At 44.9% G+C, this 23119-nt stretch overlaps 1 protein-coding gene across 3 annotated transcripts in view; it reads right to left on the bottom strand.

Moving 5' to 3' along the window:
• Nucleotides 1–790: 790 nt before the first annotated feature.
• LOC123350115 (gametocyte-specific factor 1-like) overlaps nucleotides 791–23119 on the bottom strand; it is a 29089-nt gene continuing 6760 nt past the window's right edge. The window contains exons 3-9 of one of the 3 annotated variants that reach the window (XM_044988500.1): nucleotides 22975–23075; nucleotides 21416–21542; nucleotides 20018–20101; nucleotides 19496–19559; nucleotides 14664–14758; nucleotides 13026–13142; nucleotides 791–5636 (exon numbers count right to left, since the gene is read on the bottom strand). In XM_044988500.1, coding sequence (XP_044844435.1) covers nucleotides 5623–5636; nucleotides 13026–13142; nucleotides 14664–14758; nucleotides 19496–19559; nucleotides 20018–20101; nucleotides 21416–21542; nucleotides 22975–23075 — 602 coding nt within the window. In that variant the 3' untranslated portion in view covers nucleotides 791–5622. Of the gene's footprint in view, nucleotides 5637–13025; nucleotides 13143–14651; nucleotides 14759–19495; nucleotides 19560–20017; nucleotides 20102–21415; nucleotides 21543–22974; nucleotides 23076–23119 lie in introns of all 3 variants that reach the window. The other 2 variants (XM_044988501.1, XM_044988502.1) reach the window with 2 other exon arrangements.

Raw genomic sequence — 23119 nt, 5'->3', positions numbered from 1 at the left:
TAAAGAGGATTTCACACTCCTGTCTGACAAGCACAGCTGCAGGCCTTGGAACCGTCTGTGCTTTAAAAAATTTAGTCACAGGCAGCGAAGATAAACAAGGAGTCACTTGCATTGTGAGAACCCCAGGACTGCAGGGACCTGGGAGGGGTTATTAAAAAGTTTATTTCCCCCCCTCCCCAAATCAGACATTTTTACCTGTATTTATTCCAGTAGAAGAGTGGCTTAGTGGGGTGGTTTAGCTTAAATCTCTTTTCAATTGATATAAACCAAACCAACAAAGGCCTTTTGGATACTGAACTCAATGTCCATGAGCTTCAGACCCATGCAGCTCAAATGGCTAAAATTCAGACCTTCACTTAAACCAAGAAATCTTTTCCAACACCGACAAGGCCAAAGGCTCTTAAGTAATTTAAGCATTGGAAATGTTACCTACAGCCTAAAACCTATTTGTGTTGTTCTAGGTTGCCACTACTGGGGACTCATTTTCCTGTTGCAAGACTGGATCAATTACCTCCTTAAATCAGATTTTATTCTCCAATGCACAGCCTCGTTAAAGGCACACACAGCTCAGTCACACCAATCTCTCTACAATCTAGAATTCACCACTTGGTGCTGGAGGTAATGTAATCTACCATTCTGAGATGATGGAATTCTTCAGAGCAGACAGGGCTGCTTATAGGATTAGAGAGAGAGATGCTATAAAGAAGTTCTCTTTCTTCATTTTTGTGTGGGAAGACAAAGGAAAAGGAAATAAAATGGCCTGCTAAAGTGGTGTAAGAGGACAAGGCAGTCTGAGCAACCCAAAACACAGGTTTTATTGAAATACAAACAAAATTACAGCCAGGGACAGCTTTTAGGAACAGCATTTCCAAAACATGGGAAACAAAACAAAAGCTCCTGGGTAATCTTGAAAATCTGGTACCAAGTTGTGGGACCCCCGTTTTCAGAACTGCACCTAACTAGTGCAGGAATGGTGGCCCAATGGCTATTAGCTAGTTACATTGTTGCTAATGGCCCTATGTACCCATAATCAGACTAGCAAATTGTAGGTTTTCAGTCCAGCCTGAACACATCCAAAAATAAAACTTTAGCTCAAATGCACTTTTTTTTTTTTAAAAGAGGAAACCAGAGAGTAACTTTCGCCAACAGGCTTCTCAAACTTCCCTTTGTTTCTAACCCTGGAGGAGCATCAAGTTGCTGGGTGGTCAGGTGAAGCTTTCTTGTAAGGAAAACCACCACTGATTTATCCTGCGTACAGACATTCTGCCCCAGCTCACTGCTGTCCTGTGCCTTGAGACAGTCACTCCCACCACTGCAAAGCTGCTGTGACAAGCCACAAGGGCAAGGGCACCAATGAACTGGGTCCTGTGTCTCACTGCAGGAGTCACTGTCCAAACACCAGATCTGGCTCCGTTAGGAAAAGGGCTGTATTTCTGCACAAGGCAGAAGATGCTGGGTGGTCTCTGACAACATAGCCCTGGTTTCCAGCTCAGGTACAACTGCCTTTGGAGGGTCCATTTCAGCAAGAACACAGCATTTTAGAGTTAGATATTCTGGACCAGATCCTCAGCCGTTGTAGACATACATGGCTCCACTGACGCCGATTCACACTAGAGGAGGATCTGGCCAATTGTACACAGTTCCTATGTGTACCACTAGTCACAGCTGCATCTGGGTGCCAATAGGAACCACTATTTTCAAGGGATTAAGATTCAGTCACAGTTTTGGTCCAGACTGAAACTTGGTCACAGGCAAGCACCTTCCAGCTGCCAGTTTGAGGGTGACAGACAGAAGAGCTTCAGATATTTTCCCACACTTTTTGAAGTGGTCCCCCTGTTCATTAGGACATTCCCCAGGCCATTCCCCTACAACCTCAGCCAATGCCCATGGGGCTTTGAAGACATGCAACACAACAGCTTTTCTAAGCAAAGCAGCTACAATTTTTCTCTGAGTTCATGTGAGATTGAGACCTCATAGGGGAGTGCCTACACCACCAGCACTGCTAGAGGTCCTGCTAGAAAGGATTACAGCCCGGTTTCATTCTGGAGCACACTTTCCTAAGTGCCTTGAAAGCCTTGAACAGGGCCAGGCTTCAGCACAGCTCAGGGATACGCTGCTGTCCTGTGTTTTAGCAGAGATGGATCCCTGGGGTGACAGACTAAATGAACTGACTGCTCACAAACCAAGGATAATGAACGTGGAGAGTGGGTTGAAAAGAATCAAAGGGATTGATTCCTCACAATCCAAACCCACAAATAAAAAAATGCAATAAAAAAACCCTGGGGGTGTTAGAGCAGCAGAGAGTTTGTAACCTCAAGAGCAGCTGAGTGCAGAGTTCAGCAGCGCTTTGCCTAGCTCTGGCGGAGCAGAGGAGACATCGGAGTAAATGTCCTCTTCTCCAAGATGTCCCCTTTCAAGGTAAGGTCTTATCTTTCAGAGGGTTAAGAACAAAAACACCCCTGCAGTTGCAGTAACTTATCTGCAACCTACTAGATAAAGGTTATAAACAGCTTGCTTCTATTTCAGTTAGGCGCCCCCACGCTGCCAGACCCCTTTTGGGTATGCTTTGAAAGGGGCATGGGTATGTTGGTTATTTATTGCATGGATCTTTTAGATCAAAACTCAACCCAGATTCTGATAACAAGTTAGCTGTAAGGTCACAAGTACATGTTGCTAACACCCTACTAAGATGAAAGGGCAGAAGGTGGGGCAGGCAGGGTAAGGTCAGAGCTTGTCAGTAGGAGTGCTGCAGGTGACAGGCTGGGACAAGACACAGCACTGACTGACAACAGGGGATTATTTCCATGATCACATAGTGGGGGGACGGGGTACTCTGCCCTAAACCCAACTGAGAATTTCCTTGCCCTTTAATACTAGAGAGCGGGAGTTTGAGACACATGCAGCTTTGGCCTAACTGCTCCACTGAAGCCAGTGCCTCCCACTAGCATCACCTGGAGCAGTCAGGCTCTCTGCACATGGAAGTTTCCCCAGAATAGCTACATCTGTTTAAGACCGTGTGTAGACATTCTGTTCTAGAATACGAGTGCCTTGTTCTCATTTAGCTTAATCCACTTTGGATGTGGATTAATCTTTAAACTAAATTAGAAAAGGGTTCTCTTACTCAGCAGTAAAAGTCCACACAGGGAGTTCATCCGGAACAGCTATTTCAATAACTTTCCCACTGTAGACAAGCCTGAAGGCCAACACCAAGCTCTTTGGGTGATCCCAGAGGTAGCTCTTTCAATGCTGTTTCAATTCCTGCCCTGGTGCTGATGGGCACGCTCAGTGTCTGAGGTCTGTGCACCTTCCTGCCTCCACAAGTCTTTGAGGCAATGCATCAGAATAGTTAGCCTAAAAGCAGTCCCATGACATCTGCCCTCTGGAGGAGAACATGCTGCCCTAACAGGACACTGCAGAATGCATTCTTTAGAGGTGTTATAGACTGTGCCAATCTGGAGCGTGGAGGTTAGAGACATGCTGCCACTACATACAATTGTTAGGGAGCGTTATTCTGCATGCACTGGGATTTTCACAGACTAGTTTTAATGGCCAAATTAAAGATGTATAGTTTGCTTTGCTGCTAAGAAGTTGACTATTTAACTCTGCCCTCAAGAGAAATACTTTCAAGTTGCAAAGACTTGAAAAAAACAACTACCCAACAAGTTTTATAACAGAGCTGATGCTAATAGAGGGGAAGGTGCTACTGACCCATTATCACAAGTTTTCAGACATTTCTCTCATCGGGTTTGCAAGTGGGACCTACTAAACCACAATGCCAGGCGTGGAACACCGAAATCCCTACCAAGAGAGTATCTCATGGATGCAGAAATGGGTGCAGGAAGAGCTCACTAACTAGAGCACATTTTTATTTCTTGTCAGAATGGCAGGGTGGCAAAAGGGGATTTTGCTACACTTGCTTTCTGACCAAACACACTTCACTCCCTATATGTGTTTCCATGGTGACAAGCGGATGTCAAGCGCAGGATTATCCTTCCTGTGCAGGATCAAGTAGTGATGCTAGGCGAAGAGTGAGGAGGGGCCTTTGCTCTTTACTCAGAATATCAAATCTCTTTTGTGCAGTGGAGGGGAACAGGACAAGGCAGATTTGACTAGAATGTGATGGGCCAGATCCTATGTCTGGCTGACACGCCGATGCTGGAGCCAGCCGGGGACGGAAATATCTTCTAGCGTAATTAATGCAGCCTAAGGACTACTTGAAACTATGCTGACTACAGCAGTTCTTCTGAGACTGCTCTTTGGGCCAAAAATGGTTGGAGTGTACCATGCTTTAGGGAGGCCCACTCCTGCACTCCTTTGCCCCAGGAGAAGGGGGCAGGTAGCATGAAACCCATTATGCCAGCTTGATGTCAGGGAAATCCCTGGCTGCCCTCTGTCCCCTTTGCTCTGCTGGACAGACACAGATGGGACAGAGCTATGGACCAGGATCTGGCTGGATATTCTCATGCTTTAATGTTATCCAGCTCACCTGACACGAGGTGCTGGACCGGGGGGACATTCCAGCATGCATAATACTCCTGACACCCCAGTCCTTATAGAAATTAACATTCCCTCACCTTCCCCATGAAGTCCAAGGACACCTACACACACTCCTGCTCAAAACTAAACACCACTGAGTATAAAAGGCCCCACTGCACAAGAGAGTCTGAGCGAGACTAGAGAGGGGCGCCAGGCCAGAGGTGCTCAAACAGCAGCATGCACTGGGCACCATGTATGAGGTGCGGTGTTAGGGCCCAGTGCAACTGTTTTATTGATAAGGCACCATTTCAAGAGACTCAGACTAAACTCCCTCTGTGTTGGCTAAGCACTTGCCACCCTAACCTTCCTGAATCCCCCATCCCAGCTCCCTTACAGATGAACTTTTAGGCCTAATCAAAACAGCAATGAGAATATTTTGTTTAAAAGGCTTTTTGCTTCGACTCCCCCATACACCATCTACAGTCTGAATGGCAGCTCCTTTTCACATCTAGGTGGATGGGCACAACAGGCAGCCTTAGAGCTGTGGCTGATCTGACCCTGGGACACCCGAGGACTAGTACACATTCAAGGTCTCTAGAGGGAAACTTAGAGGGACCCAAACATTCAGATGCTTAACTCCTCATCAGGGAGAGCCGTACCACTTTGAGAGCTTACTCCCAGTGTGAGGGGGCCCACATGGACCAATGGCCTGACCTGGCACTGCAATCCCTATGAGAGAAACACACCATCAGTACCATGCAGGGGTAAACAGCCACAACACATTTTAATGCAAAGACATGCAGGAGTCCAGTAATGATTAATGTAAACACCCTACAGGAGGTAACTTGTAGAGCATTCGGATTCAGACCGTTTGAACTCTGCTAGCTCCTTGGCACCAGCGTGTATGGAGTTAGTTTTTGAGAATCTCTGGTATCAAGGGTTAACAGCATTCTGTCCAATTACCTTGGTCGGGATGATTTCAGGACAGCAGCCAGATATGTGAAGGACAGTTCTGCAGGAAGGTTAGGGCTGCGAGTGCTTAGCCAGCACAGAGGGAGTTTATCTGAGTCTCTTAACCAGCACCTCACATTTCTAAAGGAAACAGATGATGAGCATTCAATAGCAGCTTCTTCTCTTCTCTGGTCTTCAGTTACCAGCTCCTGCAATTAGATTAAAAAGCAAGACATTGTAGATAATCAATAGCAGCAGCTCTAACATCATCCCCCAGTTGTAAGCATCAGACAAGCTGCTTCGGACTCAATGTAGGTGCACAAGCTACCACCACCCCCATCCCCCACCGCCAAGTCAATCACTGTGTTGAAACTTTAAGACACTTGGACTGTTCTTCCACACTCGTGCTCAGAACCAGGCAGTTTGCGGTCTCACCAGGGCAACGAAGCAGCACTCCTCCTGCTGCCACCACAAGAGCACAAGCAACACCTGTACTAGCACAGAGGAGCGAGTGTTTTGCTCCTTGGTCAGCATACTAGGGAGCAGGGGGATGGGGCTGGAGGCCTGGGGGCTCTTTTATATACACAGAGAAGGAGGGAATTTATTCTCCACTTTAGACAAACTGTTCTGTTTACAAGCAACATGCAGGAAAAGCTTCCTTAACTGGGGGAAGCAGATGTCTCACTGCTCCATACAAAGTCCCAATGTATGGTGGTGCTGCTGTTATTCCCGCCCCTCTGGCTGTGCTCATGCAAGGGCAGGACTAGTGCCCAACCCGAGTGAGCTCAGCATTAGTTCCTTCCCCAAATAGACCCAGCCTGTCTGGCTGGAGCTCCAACACCTTCAGTGGAATCAAAACCAAGCAACCGTCCTTACTGCTGTGACTTTACCCAGCAGAACAAGGCTGATCCCGTGCATCAGCCCGTAGTGCAATGATTCATTAGGAAAGATCAAATATGAAGCACAGGTTCATTCTATAGGTCTCTGGGAAGCCCTGCTAGACTGGATCCTCACCACACCTTGGCTAGAAAGCTGGCTAAAGCTTTCTATGACCAGCTGCTCTATTTGGGCACGTTAAGGGTGGTTACCGCACACTTGGAATAAGTCCTTCTGCTTTAACTCACCCTCAACCAATCCAATGTACACAGACACCTCTGAATTCATCTCCAGTGTGTGTTTATCAATGCTGTGACCTTCAGGCATTGAGCTAAGCCATTCCCCCTTCCCCTCAAGTATCCTTCTCAGAAAACCTCATCTCACAAGATTAATGTACTAGAAAATCTAATCAGATACAGGTGCGCACAGTCCCATGGTGGCCTGCCCATACAGTGACAAGACCAATTGCAGGTTTTTTCTGTGAAATGTTCCAGTACCTGTCCAATGATTCCAGGTGGAGAGTCCACATGTAGCAGGATACCTACCTTCCAGCATCTGGAAATGGTCTATTATTCCATAAAACAGCCAGCCAGCCCATAGTGATGACTGTAGCAAAAGCTGATGAGCCATTGTTTTTCCAAGTACCAATTTCCCATCCATGCACCTCTGCATTAAAAAAAAAAGCAGAGGACTGCCAACAATGCATCCTCTACTCCCTAGACACATGCACCAAACAGGTTTTATTGTGAAATTGGTACAAGATCCTGGGCTGGCTGGCTGGCTGTTTAAATGTGGGAGGTGATTAAGCATCTGGTTATACCCAACAGGTTTGGTTAAAAAGGAGTCCAAAAGAGGAGTGTTTTGAAGGCAAAACGCAAACTTCACTGCTGCTCTAAGTACATCCACTTAATGGGACATTTTTAAAGTATAGCACTGGCTTGAAAAATCTAGGATATTAGACAGTTCCCTTTATTCTGACCTGCTACTTAGGTGCATTTGTTTGTTATCTTTCTGCTTACTTTACTGATCAAACTACTTCTGTTAGCACTGCAAAGCCAGCACAGCTGAGAGTGAGAGCTGGCTTGTGTATAGCCAGATTAGTCAAACTGAGTTCCAGGTGCAGAATTTCTAATTCTTGGCAATTCACAAGCCAGCGTGACTTTCAGATTCTTACTCGGATTCTAAGCTCTTTGGGGAAGGGACTGTCTTTTTGTTCTGTTTGTACAGCCCTTAGCACCATGAGATCCTGGTTGTAACAACAATATAAATAATATCACCATGAATTTGCAGGCCTAACAGCTGGGGAAACCACATTTCTTGGGAATTAATCACATCTCTCTCAGCTCCCCTCCCCCACAGCATAGTGTATTATGATTTTTAGATTTTTCTTAAATGAGAGTATTACAACCAGACTGTTAGACATTATGCTTTTGAAACGTATTCATCACTCAACACTTCAGAGTTACAGTTACATGAATCCTGACCTGCTAGCTCAAAATACAGTGATAAAAATAAAGGGTGCGAAAACTACAGAAATAAGCTTCACACCAAGCCCTCATTTATGTGGAGTGTATTTTGCACTGCAAATAACTGCGCTCACGATGCTGCATCCTCAGTTCATTCATGCTTTTGCCTGGCAATTTACAGCTGGTATCAAGTAACGGGTGTACTTCAATGGGGATCTCCTGCAAAGTGGAGGCCTGCTTTTTTTAAAGCTGGCCAATTCCTACTCAAAGCATAAACCCTAATAATGCTATTTTGTGCTTCTCCATCACCTTTCATCTGAGGATGCTTCATAAGTTACATGTTGATCTTCTCAGATAGCTAGTAATACTTAGCTTGCAGGATAAGTATTACTATCCCTCCATTCTATAGATGGGGAAACTGAGGCACAGAGAGCTTAAGTAACTTGCGCAAGATCAAGGAGATGGTCTCTGTAGCTGGTGGGGCTCACACTGGAAACAGATGCCCACATCACAGAAACTCTGTCAGATACTCAGAAGTAAAAGACCATAATCCCCCCTAATGTTTAAACTAATGGCCATTTGAAAGAGAGCAAGATATTGCAAGAGAATTCCTTTGAAGCCTCAGGCATCCCCAGAACAGGACAGCTTTATGGCCAGGATGTCACAGCTACAGTTTGACAAGGGGACCAAGACAAACGCTCAGTGGGTCACACTTCCTTCCAGTTAGGGCTTGTTGCTAAGGGGTAAAAGATTTTCAAGTAAGTACGGGGCGAGTACATGAAACTCCCTCCATAAGATCCAAATGGCATGGAATACAATGAGGCTGTTTAATAATAGTTACCCTGAACTCCATGCTTTGGGGATCGGGCTATTAGGACACTGGGCAATTGAATCAGTTTTTAAAAGAACAAAACCTTGTGAAGAGTCATATGTGGCAGAGTTCATAAGAACATAAGAGCTGCCATATTAGGTCAGATCAAGTTCCATATCGCCCAGTATCCTGTCTCCATTGGTGGCCCCTACCAGAGCTTCAAGGGGAATAAACAGAACAGAGCAATTATGGAGTGATCCACCCCTCTCTTCCACGCCCAGCTTCTAGCAGTCACAGGTTTAGAGTCACCTAAAGCAGGGGGGTAACATCTTGGCTAATAGCTATTGATGGATCTATCCTCCATGAACGTATCCAATTCTTGCTTAAACCCTGTTACACTTTTGGTCACCACAACACCCAAAGTCAATGAGTTCCACAGGTTAGTTGTGCACTGTGTGAAAAAGTACCTCCTTTTGTTTGTATGAAACCTGCTGCCTATTCGTTTTATCAGGTGACCCCCTGGTTTTTGTATTGTGTGAAACGGTAAATAATGCTTCTCTATTCACTTTTTCTACAACAGTCATGATTTTATGGGCCTCTATCGTAACCCCCTTAGTCATCCTTTTAGTCTCTCCTTGTATGGAAGCCATTCCAGACCCTTGATCATTTTTGCTTCTCTTTTCTGAACCTTTTCCAGTTCCCACAACCTGACATCAGTTTCAGAGACCCCCATCCCCTCCACTGGCATGATGTGTAGCTGACAGGAAAGCAGGACAGCCATGCAGCAAAGGGCTGAGATAGGCCATTCACAGTAAGACATGGAGCTGAAGCCCAGGGTCAGACTCTGGGAGGGGTAACAGCCATTTCAGCACATCAGGGATGGGGGTCTTGAGCCTACACTCCCCAACAATGACAATAGACTCATCCATAGACACTGCTGTGCACAGACCCAGGCTTGTATATAGGGGACATTTTCCAACATTTACTCCAGGAGGAATTTTGAGCCACAACACAATGCAGAAATTCATTCCCCACCCCCTGCCAGCAGAATTAGCCAGCAGCTCTGCAGCACCAACCAGAGCCTGGCTCTCCAACTTGCAAATACATGACAATGCCAGGGGGACGGGGAGCTGGACTGTTCCATGCAGGTGCAGTTCCCAGCATGTCCTGAAGGAAGGAAATGGCATGCAGGAAACTCTGTACAAGCCTGGGACCCAGCATCAGGCTGTTTCTCCCTCTCAGTGGCGTAGCCAGGTTCTAACATCAGGGGGAGCGAATACATTAAAAAAAGGCACCACCCGACATATCAAATTACTAATTACATACTTTTAAATTCATTATACATATTTATTTTGTACTTAAAATAAAAACACAAGAATGATCCAGGCAACAGAAGTATTTGCACAGACTATACTTAGATATTCTTTAGATTCTAGAATGTAAATGACAATACAGTAGTTTATAACTGGCCGGTATTTTTTTTAAACCTGAGACATTTTTTCCAGGTGCTAATTTCATTTTAAATGAATCAATGAAATGCACTTTATTTATAATAGATTGTAATACTAAAGTCACCAAAAAGGCATGACAAATACAAGAATGAGAATTGGTGAGCAAAGATCTCATAGCTCTTCGGGGTTGGACAAAGCAGTAATTTCCCCTAAAGTAGCTTTATTCATGGGTTTGTTTTTTTTTTAAACAAAAGACATCTCTACGACACAGGTTGGCAGTCTAACATTTTTGAAACACTGAGTCCTGAAAGTTAGGGTTTTTAACCAATTTAAGCTGTGTACCTTCCCCCCCCCCCCAAAAAAAAAACCCCCCCACTTCTTCCTGCTTTCCTATCACCAGTTCTGTTATTACAGGAATGAAATCTAGACATCTCATAAAATAGCTAGTTCCACATTGTTCTTCAAACCTCAGATCAGTGAAATGCAGCTTTGCATTTGAGATACTATATGACTTTAGTACATTTTGCACTGCCTGCGTCTACTGACATCAGGACAGAAGAGGCCATGACTGGCCCTAGCATATATGATTTAAAAAAAAAAAAAAGGTGAGACACACCCACCCACTATCAATGCAACAAGAAGGGAGAGCAGTAGCTGGGGCCAAGAGATAAGATGCAATGAAACCCTCCTGTACCCACAACCAATATCTGAAAAGCATCAGTCGCTCTGCAGATCAAAGAAAGAAAGAACAGCCAGTATTCAGCCAGATAGGATCCTTATGACCTATATAGGAGAAGTGCACTCTCAAGTAAACTGTAGCAGTTTCTCAACAGAGTTTTCTTATGGACTTATTTATTAAGCAAAAATTAAGATTAGGAGTCTGATTTAAATTATGTAAATTTTCAGTTTGAGTTAACTGTGGAACTATTGCAGCTACTTTTATTTTACTCCTGCCTTCATAAAAAGCTACCGAGTTATAACAGATAATTACAAAGACTAAAGTACATGCTTTAATATAATTAGGACCGGGCCACCCAAGATGAAAACTATACCATGGAAGAGTCCAACCAGGTATTTGAGACCAATCCCCTTATCAATGGAATCCTCAACCAAACTGTGAGGAAGGAGAGGCGTCCATCCTCTAACTTTTGACAATAATTCAAGGTCAGCCAGCCACCAAGAACAGCACCATTCATTTCTGGTTTTGGATAAAACACCTGATCTTGACTACATCATAGAAACCTTCCTCCCTCCAAGCCTATACCCCACTACACCCTTTAGCAATAAAGCAGCAAAGAATCCTGTGGCACCTTATAGACTAACAGACGTTTTGCAGCATGAGCTTTCGTGGGTGAATACCCACTTCTTCAGATGCAAGTGGTGGAAATTTCCTGGGGCAGGTATATATAAGCAAGCAGGAAGCAAGCTAGAGATAACGAGGTTAGATCAGTCAGGGTGGATGAGGCCCTGTTCTAGCAGTTGAGGTGTGAAAACCAAGGGAGGAGAAACTGGTTCTGTAATTGGCAAGCCATTCAGTCTTTGTTTAGTCCTGAGCTGATGGTGTCAAATTTGCAGATGAACTGGAGCTCAGCAGTTTCTCTTTGAAGTCTGGTCCTAAAGTTTTTTTCCTACAGCAAAAAAACTTTAGGACCAGACTTCAAAGAGAAACTGCTGAGCTCCAGTTCATCTGCAAATTTGACACCATCAGCTCAGGACTAAACAAAGACTGAATGGCTTGCCAATTACAGAACCAGTTTCTCCTCCCTTGGTTTTCACACCTCAACTGCTAGAACAGGGCCTCATCCACCCTGACTGATCTAACCTCGTTATCTCTAGCTTGCTTCCTGCTTGCTTATATATACCTGCCCCAGGAAATTTCCACCACTTGCATCTGAAGAAGTGGGTATTCACCCACGAAAGCTCATGCTGCAAAACGTCTGTTAGTCTATAAGGTGCCACAGGATTCTTTGCTGCTTCTACAGAACCAGACTAACACGGCTACCCCTCTGATATTTAGCAATAAAGTAACCATTAAACAAGTTCTGAATCAATCGTCTTTCTTCCCAATTTAGTTTTAACAAAAAAAGCTGCAATGTAAGTAGCTATGGGAGATAACAGTGCAACTACTAGGTATCCATGGGGGAAGTGTGCTAGTTATGTCCTGGATACACTGGTCTGTTAAGTGTTATTGCTTTTAATATGCTAATGCAAACACTGTAATAGAGTATTAGTGTCCCAATGTACTGTAGGTTGTTTTAACTGACCGTAATACTAGAAGAGGTGCATGTGAAGCTCTCTAAAAGTTGACACTACAGCAGTGATATTCCCAAGCCAGCATGCATAGGGCTGGGGGTGGGGAAGGGGAGTGCATCTAGGTATAAGTAACATCTCTCACACCAAACAGGAACTTCTCCACAGTTCACTGCAATTTGGAAGTGTGATTATTAACCCTTGTCTTACAAACACCAAACACCATTACATATGCACAAGGTCAATAATTCCCCCCTCTCTCCCCATATACAAGAGTTGTGCTTCTGGATATAGTATCTGTATCTGTCTGAGATTAATATTGAGCTCCTAGCTCTTCAGGAAGCAGTGAAGAGTCAGCAGCCAAGCCACAGGCTGAATCCTATTGCAAACAGTGTGGGTGACGCATGAGGCATTCTGAAGCAAGAGGAGATTACTGGAAAACTTTAAATAAGACACAGAAAGAATAAAGTTTTCCTAGGTTTTGTTTCTGTCAGATTTATTGTATGATGTATAGTAAGTGTTTAATACAAAAATCAGGTAGTAGGGTTTAGAATGTTACAACAAGAGATTATGCTATTACCATTATCCAGTCCACTTGCACACTACTATTTTGAATTAGTGATAATTCACAGAGAGAGAGAGAGAGAGGGGAGGGGGTTAAGCACGGGAAGGGGGGCAATAACCCAAAGTCTCTCCTTTGCCTCCTGGTCCTGCCACTCCCTCAGCCCCCTCCGTCATCCTCACCTCCCTGCTCCGCTGGAGCGACTTCAGAGCACAGAGACAGCAGTGGCCGGCGTCCCCGCGCAGCCCCCGGAGCAGAGCGGCCTCTCAACTGCAGCAGAGTCATTCCCCGGGCTGCCGCTGCTCGCAGAGAAAAGACGCCACTGAAGAGAGACCACGAGAAACACCCCCGCCCGCCTTTTTCTTTCCTTCTCCACCTCCTCCATCGGCACCAGCTGGGCTTCAGAGCCACCTTACCCACCGCGTGGCCGCCTCGCTCTGCATGGGGCTGCCAGGGGCCAACGGGGCTGCTGCTTCTCAGCCCCCTCCCACCGTGCTGCCGCCCCTTCCCCTCCCGGCAGAGCCCACCCCTGCCTGGGCGGCATGTGCCAAGCGGGGCTCAGCTTAGCGAGCCGGGCAGCTGCGGGTGGGCAGGCAGGAGCCGCCTCCTCCTCATCCTCATCCCCAGGGAGCCAGGCAACCAGTCGCTGTCGCAGGCAGCCTCGGAGCAAGCCCCGCTGGGGATGCGGGAAGGCAGTGCAGAGCTGAGAGCCAGCCGGCGGCCACACGCAAAACCCGGCTCCGGAGTCCAATGCTGGCTGGAAAGGCGACACTTTTGGAAAATGTGCTGGGGGGGGGGTGTGCTCCCCCCGCTCCCCCCCAGCTATGCTCTGGGTGGTAGGGGGTGCAGGTGTCTGGTCTGGGGGTGTCCCACAGCTGGATGCTGGGGGTGTGGATGTCAGACAAGATGTGTCCAGCTGACACGTGAGACACACTCAGACAGGTGCCCAACAAAAGCGTAACAGAGAAACAGGAACTGGGCTGTTGGAGGAGTTTCTTTGACTCTACTCCTGGGGGAATCTTTTTTGCTGGCTGACAGGTATTTTGTATTAAATGACCAAAATAACTGAAACTGGTGTGATTATATTGTGTTATTTTGATAAATAAAATATGCAGATTTTTAAAATATTGTGTGCAGAATGTTTAATTTTTTAGCGCAGAATTCCCTCAGGAGTACACATTACTACACCACTATGCGGGTGGCTTCCTATGTGAACACCTATTCCAAATAACAAAGGCCTTTTCAGTTTAGGTTACATCCCCTTGGAAATAATACTGGTAGGTTTCCTTGGACAGACACACCCTAGCTATGGGATTTTAATCAGGTTTTGCAAAACCAAACCAAACGCTACAGCTGCTACACACGTGTACAGCTTCCACTGACTCCCGTAGCAGCTACACCTGAAGAACTACAACTGTGTTGAGCTCCACTGTGCCAAACTCAGACCTGTTTGTAAGCCTTGACTTTTGTTCAACCAATAGCAGTGAATAATAATCTGACATTTAGATGTCAAAGGCCATAGTAATGGGGGCAACACATGGAGCCAGACAACCTTTGCCACAATGCCACCTACAGTGAAATAAAACCTGGACACAGAGGATACTCCACCCACCAGAGAAATGCACCTGCTTCTAGGGAGGACTGTGTTACAGAGCTCTCCATCTCCACTTGCTGATGGTGGGAATAAGAGCATTTCAGTTTATGTAGGAGAATGCTGACACACGGAATACAAATACAGAGAAAAGTTATCCCGTTCCACTTTGAGCTAACATGTAAGCCCCAGCTTACAGAATGGGGAGACCACCTGCCTTTGCACTTACTGCTTTTCCAGGATAGGCTATATGGCAAGGACCTGGGTGCTCTCATGCCTGGCATTAGGTTATTCTTTGGTTCCATCACTACGCTGGACCCAGGGCTGAAAGAGATCAAATAAGAATTATCCTACACGTGTACTTCTTCTAGCCAAGTATCTTTTACTATAAATATTTGAGTATTTTTCTAACATTGAATAAGACAGAGTATGTTAATTTAAACAAACCTTCATGCAATCAGAACAGTTACTTCTCCTCGCAAAGGCTAGACAAAAGTGTAGAATATGGTGATGCCATTTACTTTTTGACTAAAATCCCCAATTAATCAGTTATCCAAACAAGAAATAAATAAGCCAAAGACAGCAAGAAAAATCAGAGTTAAAGCTTGATTATAAATATTGCACTGCCCTCAACTGTAAATGGCATCTCAGCACACATGCCCTAGTCGTCTCTATATACGCAGACTTCATGCAGATGTCGAACAGTGAATGCCAGTGTAAATGAGGTAGGATCAGAGGCTAAAACAGGGAAAGAAAAAGTTAAAAATTACTTAGACAAGTTGAATGTCTTCAAGTCGGGAGGGCCTGATGAAATACATCCTAAAATACACAAGGTGCTGACTGAGGAGAAATCTGAGCCATACACAATTATCTTTGAAAAGTCATGGAAGACAGGAGGGATTCCAGAGGACTAGAAAAGGGGCAAATATAGTGCCAATCTAGAAAAAAGGGAATAAGGACAATCTGGGGAATTACAGACGAGTCAGTTTAACATCAGTACCTGGAAAGATAATGGAGAAAACAATTAAGCAATCAAATTGCAGAATCCTAGAAAATAAGGCGATAAGTAACAGTCAGCATGGATTTGCGAAGAACAAATCGTGTCAAACCAACCTAATAGCTTTCTTTGACAGGATAACAAGCCTTGTGGATGGGGGAGGGGAGTGGTAGATGTGGTGCATCTTAAGTTTAATAAGGCTTTTGATTCTGACTTGCATGACCTCCTCGTAAACAAACTAGGGAAATACAACCTAGATTGAGCTACTATAAGGTGGGTGAATAACTGGTTGGAAAACTGTTCACACAGAGTAGATGGTTCATAGTCAAGCTGGAAGGGCATATTGAGTGGGGTCCCACAGGCATCAGTTCTGGGTCCAGTTCTGTTCAATATCTTCATCAGTGATTTAGATAATGGCATAGAGCACATTTATAAAGTTTGCAGACGATACCAAGCTGCAAGGGGTTGAAAATGCCTTGGAGAATAGGATTAAAATTCAAAGTTATCTGGACAAACTGGATAAATGGTCTGAAGTAAATAGGATGTGCGACACTACACTCCATATTCATCATAGTAATATTATTAGGATATGATCATGGCATAATTATGAAGCATTTTGTACAAGATGGGTCATGTAAGGAGTCATTGGGAAAATTATGATTTGCTGAATACAATTATCCTATTTGTATGCATGTATTGTTTTTGTATCTGAAGTTATGAATATTGACTAGGTATCTATATTTCAAATGGGCTTACTCTAGAAAACACCCACAGCCAATCTTTCAGATACAACAATGAAAAAGCCAAAGAAGGCTACTGGCTCATCAACAAAGACAACGGGTTGTGGAATAGCTTAGCCTTCATGGAAGGCCAGCCTGTAAGTTATGGCTGCTACAATTTTGCAAGGGCGTGTGACCAGATCTCATGTCTCTGGACTCCATTTTGGGTACCTGAATTTTTTCACAAACTGGACTGGAAACCAAGTTTGAAACAGAGTTCCTGCCATATGAAAAAGCTATATAAGGCAGAGAGTGACATCATCATCTGTTCTTCACTCCCCTACAACTCAACAGACAGAAGCTCTGAAAAGAAAAAGTCTTGGAACGGGGTACGAGATCCCAAGCTGCAAAACAAATGCAGCTTGTCCCTTAAGAATCTGCAAGCCTGCTTATATTGTCAGCCAGGGTGAGAATTTGCTAATTCATATCCAATCTTTCTAGAATTTTAGGCTTAGTTTGCGATTCTGTTTATTTACTAGGTAATCCGCTTTGGTCTGTGTTCTATCACTTATAATCACAAAGCAAAGAACAAGTTTATTAACTAGAGAAGATAGATTTTATCGAAACCCATGTGCCTGTGACCAAAGTGTCTTGGGAAAAATCTCAGCCTGCTTAACACAAGTATGCATGATCCTCTCCACATTGAGGGAGTGGAAAACTGGGTAATAAATTCATACTGGTCGATGTTTTGATCAGAGCAGGATGGTACAACTCTGGGGTCCCAGGCCGGGGGTTATTTTGGCTGTAGCCTCTCTACTGTTGGTTCATGCAGTGGCTGTCCAAAGCCTGCATGAACCTGCAGCTGGGTGTGTCCCTGCCTGTGTGAATGCTGGTGGGAGCGGTCTATAGCCTGTCACAGCAGCACAGTGCTAAGAGGGAGCCCAGGCTGGTGAGTCACAGGGCTCAGTGAAACCCCAGTTCCAGGTGGCACCCCGGGGGGAACCAACCACTGGATGAAATTCAATAAGGACAAATCCAGAGTACAGGTCTGTCGCATCTTACGTGCACTTAACATGCGCGAATTCAGCTTTACGCGGCTGGCAAAAAAAGAGAAAACTAATTTAAATACTGTTCCTGTAGTGCGGGCGATTCCGCCTGCCATTCAACTCAATGTAATTTTGACTATACGCGGTTTTCACTTTACGCGCTGACTGCGGAACGTAACCCCAGCGTAAGATGACACAGACCTGTATTCCACTATCAGTTGCACACATACAAAATGGGAAATGACTACCCAGGATGGAGCACTGAAGAACAAGATCTGGGGGTCATAGTGGATCACAAGGTAAATATGACTCAACATCATTTTGAGATGCATTAGCAGGAGTGTTGTAAGCAAGATCCGAGAAGTAATTCTTCAGTTGACATTTAATCAGCATGGAGTAGAGCAGGGGTATTGTGTCCAATTCTGGGGGCCACATTTCAGGAAAGATGTGGAAAAATTGAAAAAAGTCCAGAGAAGAGCAACAAACATGATTCAAGGTCTAGAAAACATGACCTATGAGGGAAGATTAAACAAGGCCATTTTTTTTTTCAGTCTGGAGAAGAGAAGACTGAGAAGGGACATGATAACAGTTTTCAAGTAGATAAAAGGTTGTTACGAGGAAAAAGGAGAAAAATTCTTCTCTTTAACCTCTGAGAATAGGAAAAGAAACAATGGGCTTAAATTTCAGCATGGTTTAGGTTGGACATTAGGAAAAACTTCCTGTCAGGCTGGTTAAGCACTGGAATAAATTGCCTAGGAAGGTTGTGGAATCTCCATCACTGGAGATTTTTAAGAGCAGGTTAGACAGACAGCTGTGAGGGATGGTCTGGATCAGTGATTTTCAAACTTTTTTTCTGGTGACCTAATTGATCCAAGAGATCTGGGGATGAGGGATCTGGGAGGGGCTCAGGGCTGGGGCAGAGAGTTGGGATATGGGGGTAAGGGCTGTGGGGTAGGGCCAGGAATGAGGGATTCAGGGTGTGGGAGGGGGCTCTGGGCTGGGGCCAGGGATATGGGGTGCAAGAGGGAGCTCTGGGTTTGGGGGGCTCAGTGCTGGGGCGGGGCACGGGGTTACCTCGGCACGGGGTTACCTCGGGGCACGGGGTTACCTCGGGGTTACCTCGGACAGTGGCGCAGCAGGGGTGAAGAGGAAGGCTTCCTGCCTGTCCTGGCACCACGGACCACGCTGCGCCCCAGAAGCAGCCAGCAGCAGGTCCAGCTCCTAGGCAGAGGCGTGCAAGTGACTCCGCGTGGCTGTCGCCCACAGGCACTGCCCCCCACCAGGTCCCAGTGCAGAGCTGGTGCTCAGGGCAGGGGCAGCACATGGAGCCCCGTGGCGCCCCCCGCAACCCCGCCACGTAGGAGACGGATCTGCTGCTGGCCGCTGCGAGGGTGCAGCACAATGTCGGAACACATAGGGACTAGCCTGCTTTAGCTGGGCAGCATCGCCGACAGGACTTTTAACAGCCCGGTCAGCGGTGCTGACCAGAGCCACCGCAACCCAGTGCCTTCTGTTCCGTGACCCACTTCTGGGCCACAACCCACGGTTTGAAAAGCACTTGTCTAGATAATACTTAGTCCTGCCCCGGGTGCAGGGGCCTGGACTAGATGACCTCCCGAGGTTCCTTTCAGTCCTTCAATTCTGTGTCACTGTTACAGGCTGTAGAAAGTCGTACGTTGATGACCTTTGATTAGACAGGTAAGGCACAGTACAATGATTTGGTTGTTCTGTCTCACCCCTGATAATGACCAGACACATTATGCTTTATTTTCCAAACCTGCATTGTGATTACACTTCAAAAATAAAATTATTTCTGACTCAGGGCTTTAACTGCCTGCAAAAATCTCCTGCCTGTTAAAAGTTACTTGCAGCAGGTCATGAGAGATTAGATTAGTGTCAGAAGTTTAAGCCTAAATTGCCTAAGAGCTGACGTCAGTCTGCATTTCTATCATGCCCAGCATAACAGTTTAGTGTTTAATAACCCCCCAATAAATATATAACCAGTGGGGATTGAATCCAGGACCATCAGCACTAATAGTACTACAGTAGAACTAGAGGAGTAACCATTATCTGGTAGCAATAGTATGTTCTTATACTCTCCTATGGATCTGCAACTAAAAGGAGACAGGAAACACTGACCAAGAGGCATAGGAATGTTTATTCATGCCAGTGGGAACTCCCCCACCATCACCCCAAAGTAAATTGCATCTGCCCATCAACACAGCAGCATGAGTTACAAGTAGTTTGAAAGCACATCTTCTATGAAAAGCACTGTCAAAAGAAATACACCTTTTGTTACTTGTTGTTTATGCCACTATTGAACGTGCCCCAAACGAACACAGAATCTGATTGCTCCTGTAGCTCTGCCAAAGGAAACAGACATCATTGTGGCTCAGTACTGAGTAACTTCTGCAAGCGTCATAGCAACACAAAATGAGAAATATGGCAGAGACGCTGCTAGGTTTACAAAATGGAATGAGAATTGAGCTAAGACTTGGCATAAGTGACAGCAAAGCAGGCATTTAATTGAGAAATATAAAGTGTAAAGATCATCATCAATTTCCATTTTCATCGAAGCACAGATGGTGCAACAGACTACATGGAAAACAACAGATGTTTTGTAGAGAATAGCAGGCATGTGGTAGATCCTGTGAAGCAGGAGAACTTAATTTGTTCAGGGACAGTATAACTGGGTGTCCCAACACATGATCTGTGCAGAAGGATCTATGGGACCTCTCTCTTAGTCCATGTAACTTCTTTGGGGGCAAGAAGAAGGGAATAGCAGGGGCTGATAGCCACCTTGTGTCATCAACCTCCTCACCTTTATCCCAGTCTTCGTCACATGGGGACGGCTGCCACATGCTGAGAGTGTTCATCTCTCTGTGGCAGTTATTCGACTGACTCACTTAAAGCAAAGAAAATTCTTAGTGAGAAAATCTTTTTGGATAAAATACAATCCTATTTTAGGGACATTAATCATTTTTGACCTAGCTGCAGAACAGCTCTAGGCTTTGGAGAGGAGCAGCATACGCTGGAAGCTGATCAGTACTCCCCTAGTCTTAGCAGCAAAAAACTCTTTAGGCCAGGGATGGGCACCTTGAAGGTAGCAAAGGGATACAAAATCCATGAGACCCCTTTGGTGGGCCATACCTTAAGAGGCTATACATTGCCCAACTCTGAAAGTTTGCTACAACACAGAATGTTTGGCAGGGTGCTTGCAGCCCCCCATTTGCCAATCCCTGTTTCAAGCCTTTTCTAAAGCTAAACAATTCTGCACACGTTTTTCAGCAATGGTGCAGCTGCTCCAACATACGCATTGGGAGAGGGTTCATGTGTGTTTCTATTGTTATGCCACAAAAATCTGCTCAGGGTTTTTTCACTACTATCATGCTCCAAGCCCTGTCTGCATGAACATGCACATCATTGCTAGCTTCAGTACAACTCTACTTTTGCCAGAGAACAGGTACGTTTTCCAGTGTAGTGATAGCCACATAGACATCAGTGGGGGGAGACATTGGAACACGACCCACATAACCAAGTGATTTAGGTGCTGGGGTGACAGACCTGGACAGTGAACTCCTCATCAGAGCCGACAGCATGGGCAGTGGTAGGAAAGCTTCCCCATAGTCCCCTCCCCAATTTGCCCCACTCTGAACTGGAAGAACCCACCTTCAATTGGGAAAGTTACTCAGCCTTCCTGGCCCAGTCACAGAAGTGAGGATTGTTATGATCTGGACACTTGTCCATTAAGAACTGGACTGAGACCAATTTATTTCACATATGCCACTAGACAGATTATGAAGATTTTTGGTCACTATCAGGTCAGATCTGCATTGGAGACCCATCTCTCTCATGGCCACTATCTTTCCGCTCTAAGCGGTCCAGATTACCAGCTAGATCTCATTTCAGCACACACAGTTTAGGGCACAATGTACAGTTCCCATTTTAACGCTAAAATCTCTGGCAGATAACACATGTAATGCAAGCCAATTGCCTCTCAGATGCTTAGGAGAATTTGCATGGACACAGAATGAATGAAACTCAAGTCTCCCAGGGCTCCTGCTGCTTCTGTATCACACAGCACTATAGGTAAAGGGCTGCTTATGGAATAATAGAGTATTAAAACAATCTTTAACAGCAAAAATTAAGTTAGAACGCTGTTAGCCCAAGAGTTCCAGAAGTGACTTTACAGAGCCAAAGGAGTCTAATATTTTCTCACCAATGTCTTGCTCAATGCAGCTTTTGTCATCACAGCTTGATATATGACGTCTGAGCTCAGCTCTGGGAACCTGATGGCGGGCATTAAAGGGGCATGTGGCTAGCTGCTGTGCAATATCAGGGTGGTTCTAGAGAACCAGAAAAAGTACGTGCTATCTCACTGAATTCATCCTAGCCCTTGTATTTTCTAGTCACTAGTGAAGGGTTTGTGCAATCTGCATCCTGAAATAGGTTGAAAACATTTAAACAAGGAAAGCCAAAACTTAGTTCAGGTCCTGAGCACAAATGCAGTGCAGAAACAGTGAAGCATATGCATCCTTTATGATACATGCTATGGTTGTTCATTTTTACATTTAAACACCACCCTGAATTTCTCTCATTGAAGATCAGCCCCAGAACAAACACAGTGAAACCGTTGTAGTGTCATCACTGGCATGGTTCGATGCACAGATGAAATTGCCCTAAAAAGCCTACATGGGGAGTAAGTGCCTTGAAACCCTAAATAATTCAGCCACTTTATTTTTAAATTAAGTAAGCAACAAACTAGAGAACAAGTTCCTGCCTGCACTAGAGCTTAAGTCTTTGCAGTAAATTTAACTCTCCTGAAACAGGAGGGAAGTTACTCAATGTTCCAGCTGAGGCCACATCTATATTGGGGGCATTCTGCCAGTATAGGTAAACTAGTGTGGACACAGAAGAGCCCTACTATCCCCCACTGAATGAAGAGCCTTTACCCTTAGAAAAGAGCAAGGCAACAGAGAGGAAGAACACACACTGCTCAGGCCTGCTCTGCACAGTTTTTATATTACTATAGCTATGCTGGCTAGGGGTGTAATTCCTAACCAATACAGTTATACCGTACTTCATCTTAACATGTGGATGCAGTTATACCTGTATAAGTGTGCTCCTATCAGTACAACTAATATACACTAGCACTGGAGGGATTAAAATAAGCTACTGACTGAGAGGACAAAAGAAAGGAGCAGCTTCTCCTGTTAAATATATAGCATTCTAGCCCAGAATAGGAGACTGAAAAGAGATAAAAAGTTTCAGACCGATGTACATTGAATAGAGTTATTAGCAATATAAAAAAAAAAAGATGGTTTACTTTGCAATCAGAGCAGTGCAGCTGCTAAAGAATTAGCTGCAACATCAGATCATTTTTGCTTTGGCCAGCCAGAAGGCATCCATATAACACTGGTTGCATCTGCTCCATGCCCTAAAGTGGGAAGCAAATACCTGGGTCCCATGAGTGAACTGCTGGAAGAGAATACGATCCCCATCACTAACCTAGGTATTCTGAAGAACCTATATCACCTTTCTTCAGGGCAAATGCACTGATCTGAAGTGCATTACTAAATATGAACTGGATGCTTTTACTAAGTGGTAAATGGATGACAGAGATATAAATATGAAATAAAGATGGCTTCTTCCAGTCTAATAGCAAGTGAATGCATCCTTCTAGCAAAAGGCAACAAAGCATACTGAGCTCACCATGCATTGGCATTTACAAAAATATGATTTCCCAAGTGCATTAGAGACCTTAACATCCTGTCCTACCTTCCTGCACTTTATAAGATGATAGGGAAACCGACAGGCTCGGATTTGATGATAGCGATCATATGGACATTGTATTAACTTCTCTGGATCCAAAGCATCAACTGGAATAAAAAGACAAGAAAACATTCTGCCAAACAAGATCTAA

The sequence above is a fragment of the Mauremys mutica genome, chromosome 15 (assembly GCF_020497125.1).
Source record: "Mauremys mutica isolate MM-2020 ecotype Southern chromosome 15, ASM2049712v1, whole genome shotgun sequence".
NCBI lineage: Eukaryota > Metazoa > Chordata > Testudines > Geoemydidae > Mauremys > Mauremys mutica.
The sequence above is the reverse complement of the archived record's forward strand: the minus strand, read 5'-3'. Positions and strand labels throughout refer to the sequence as shown.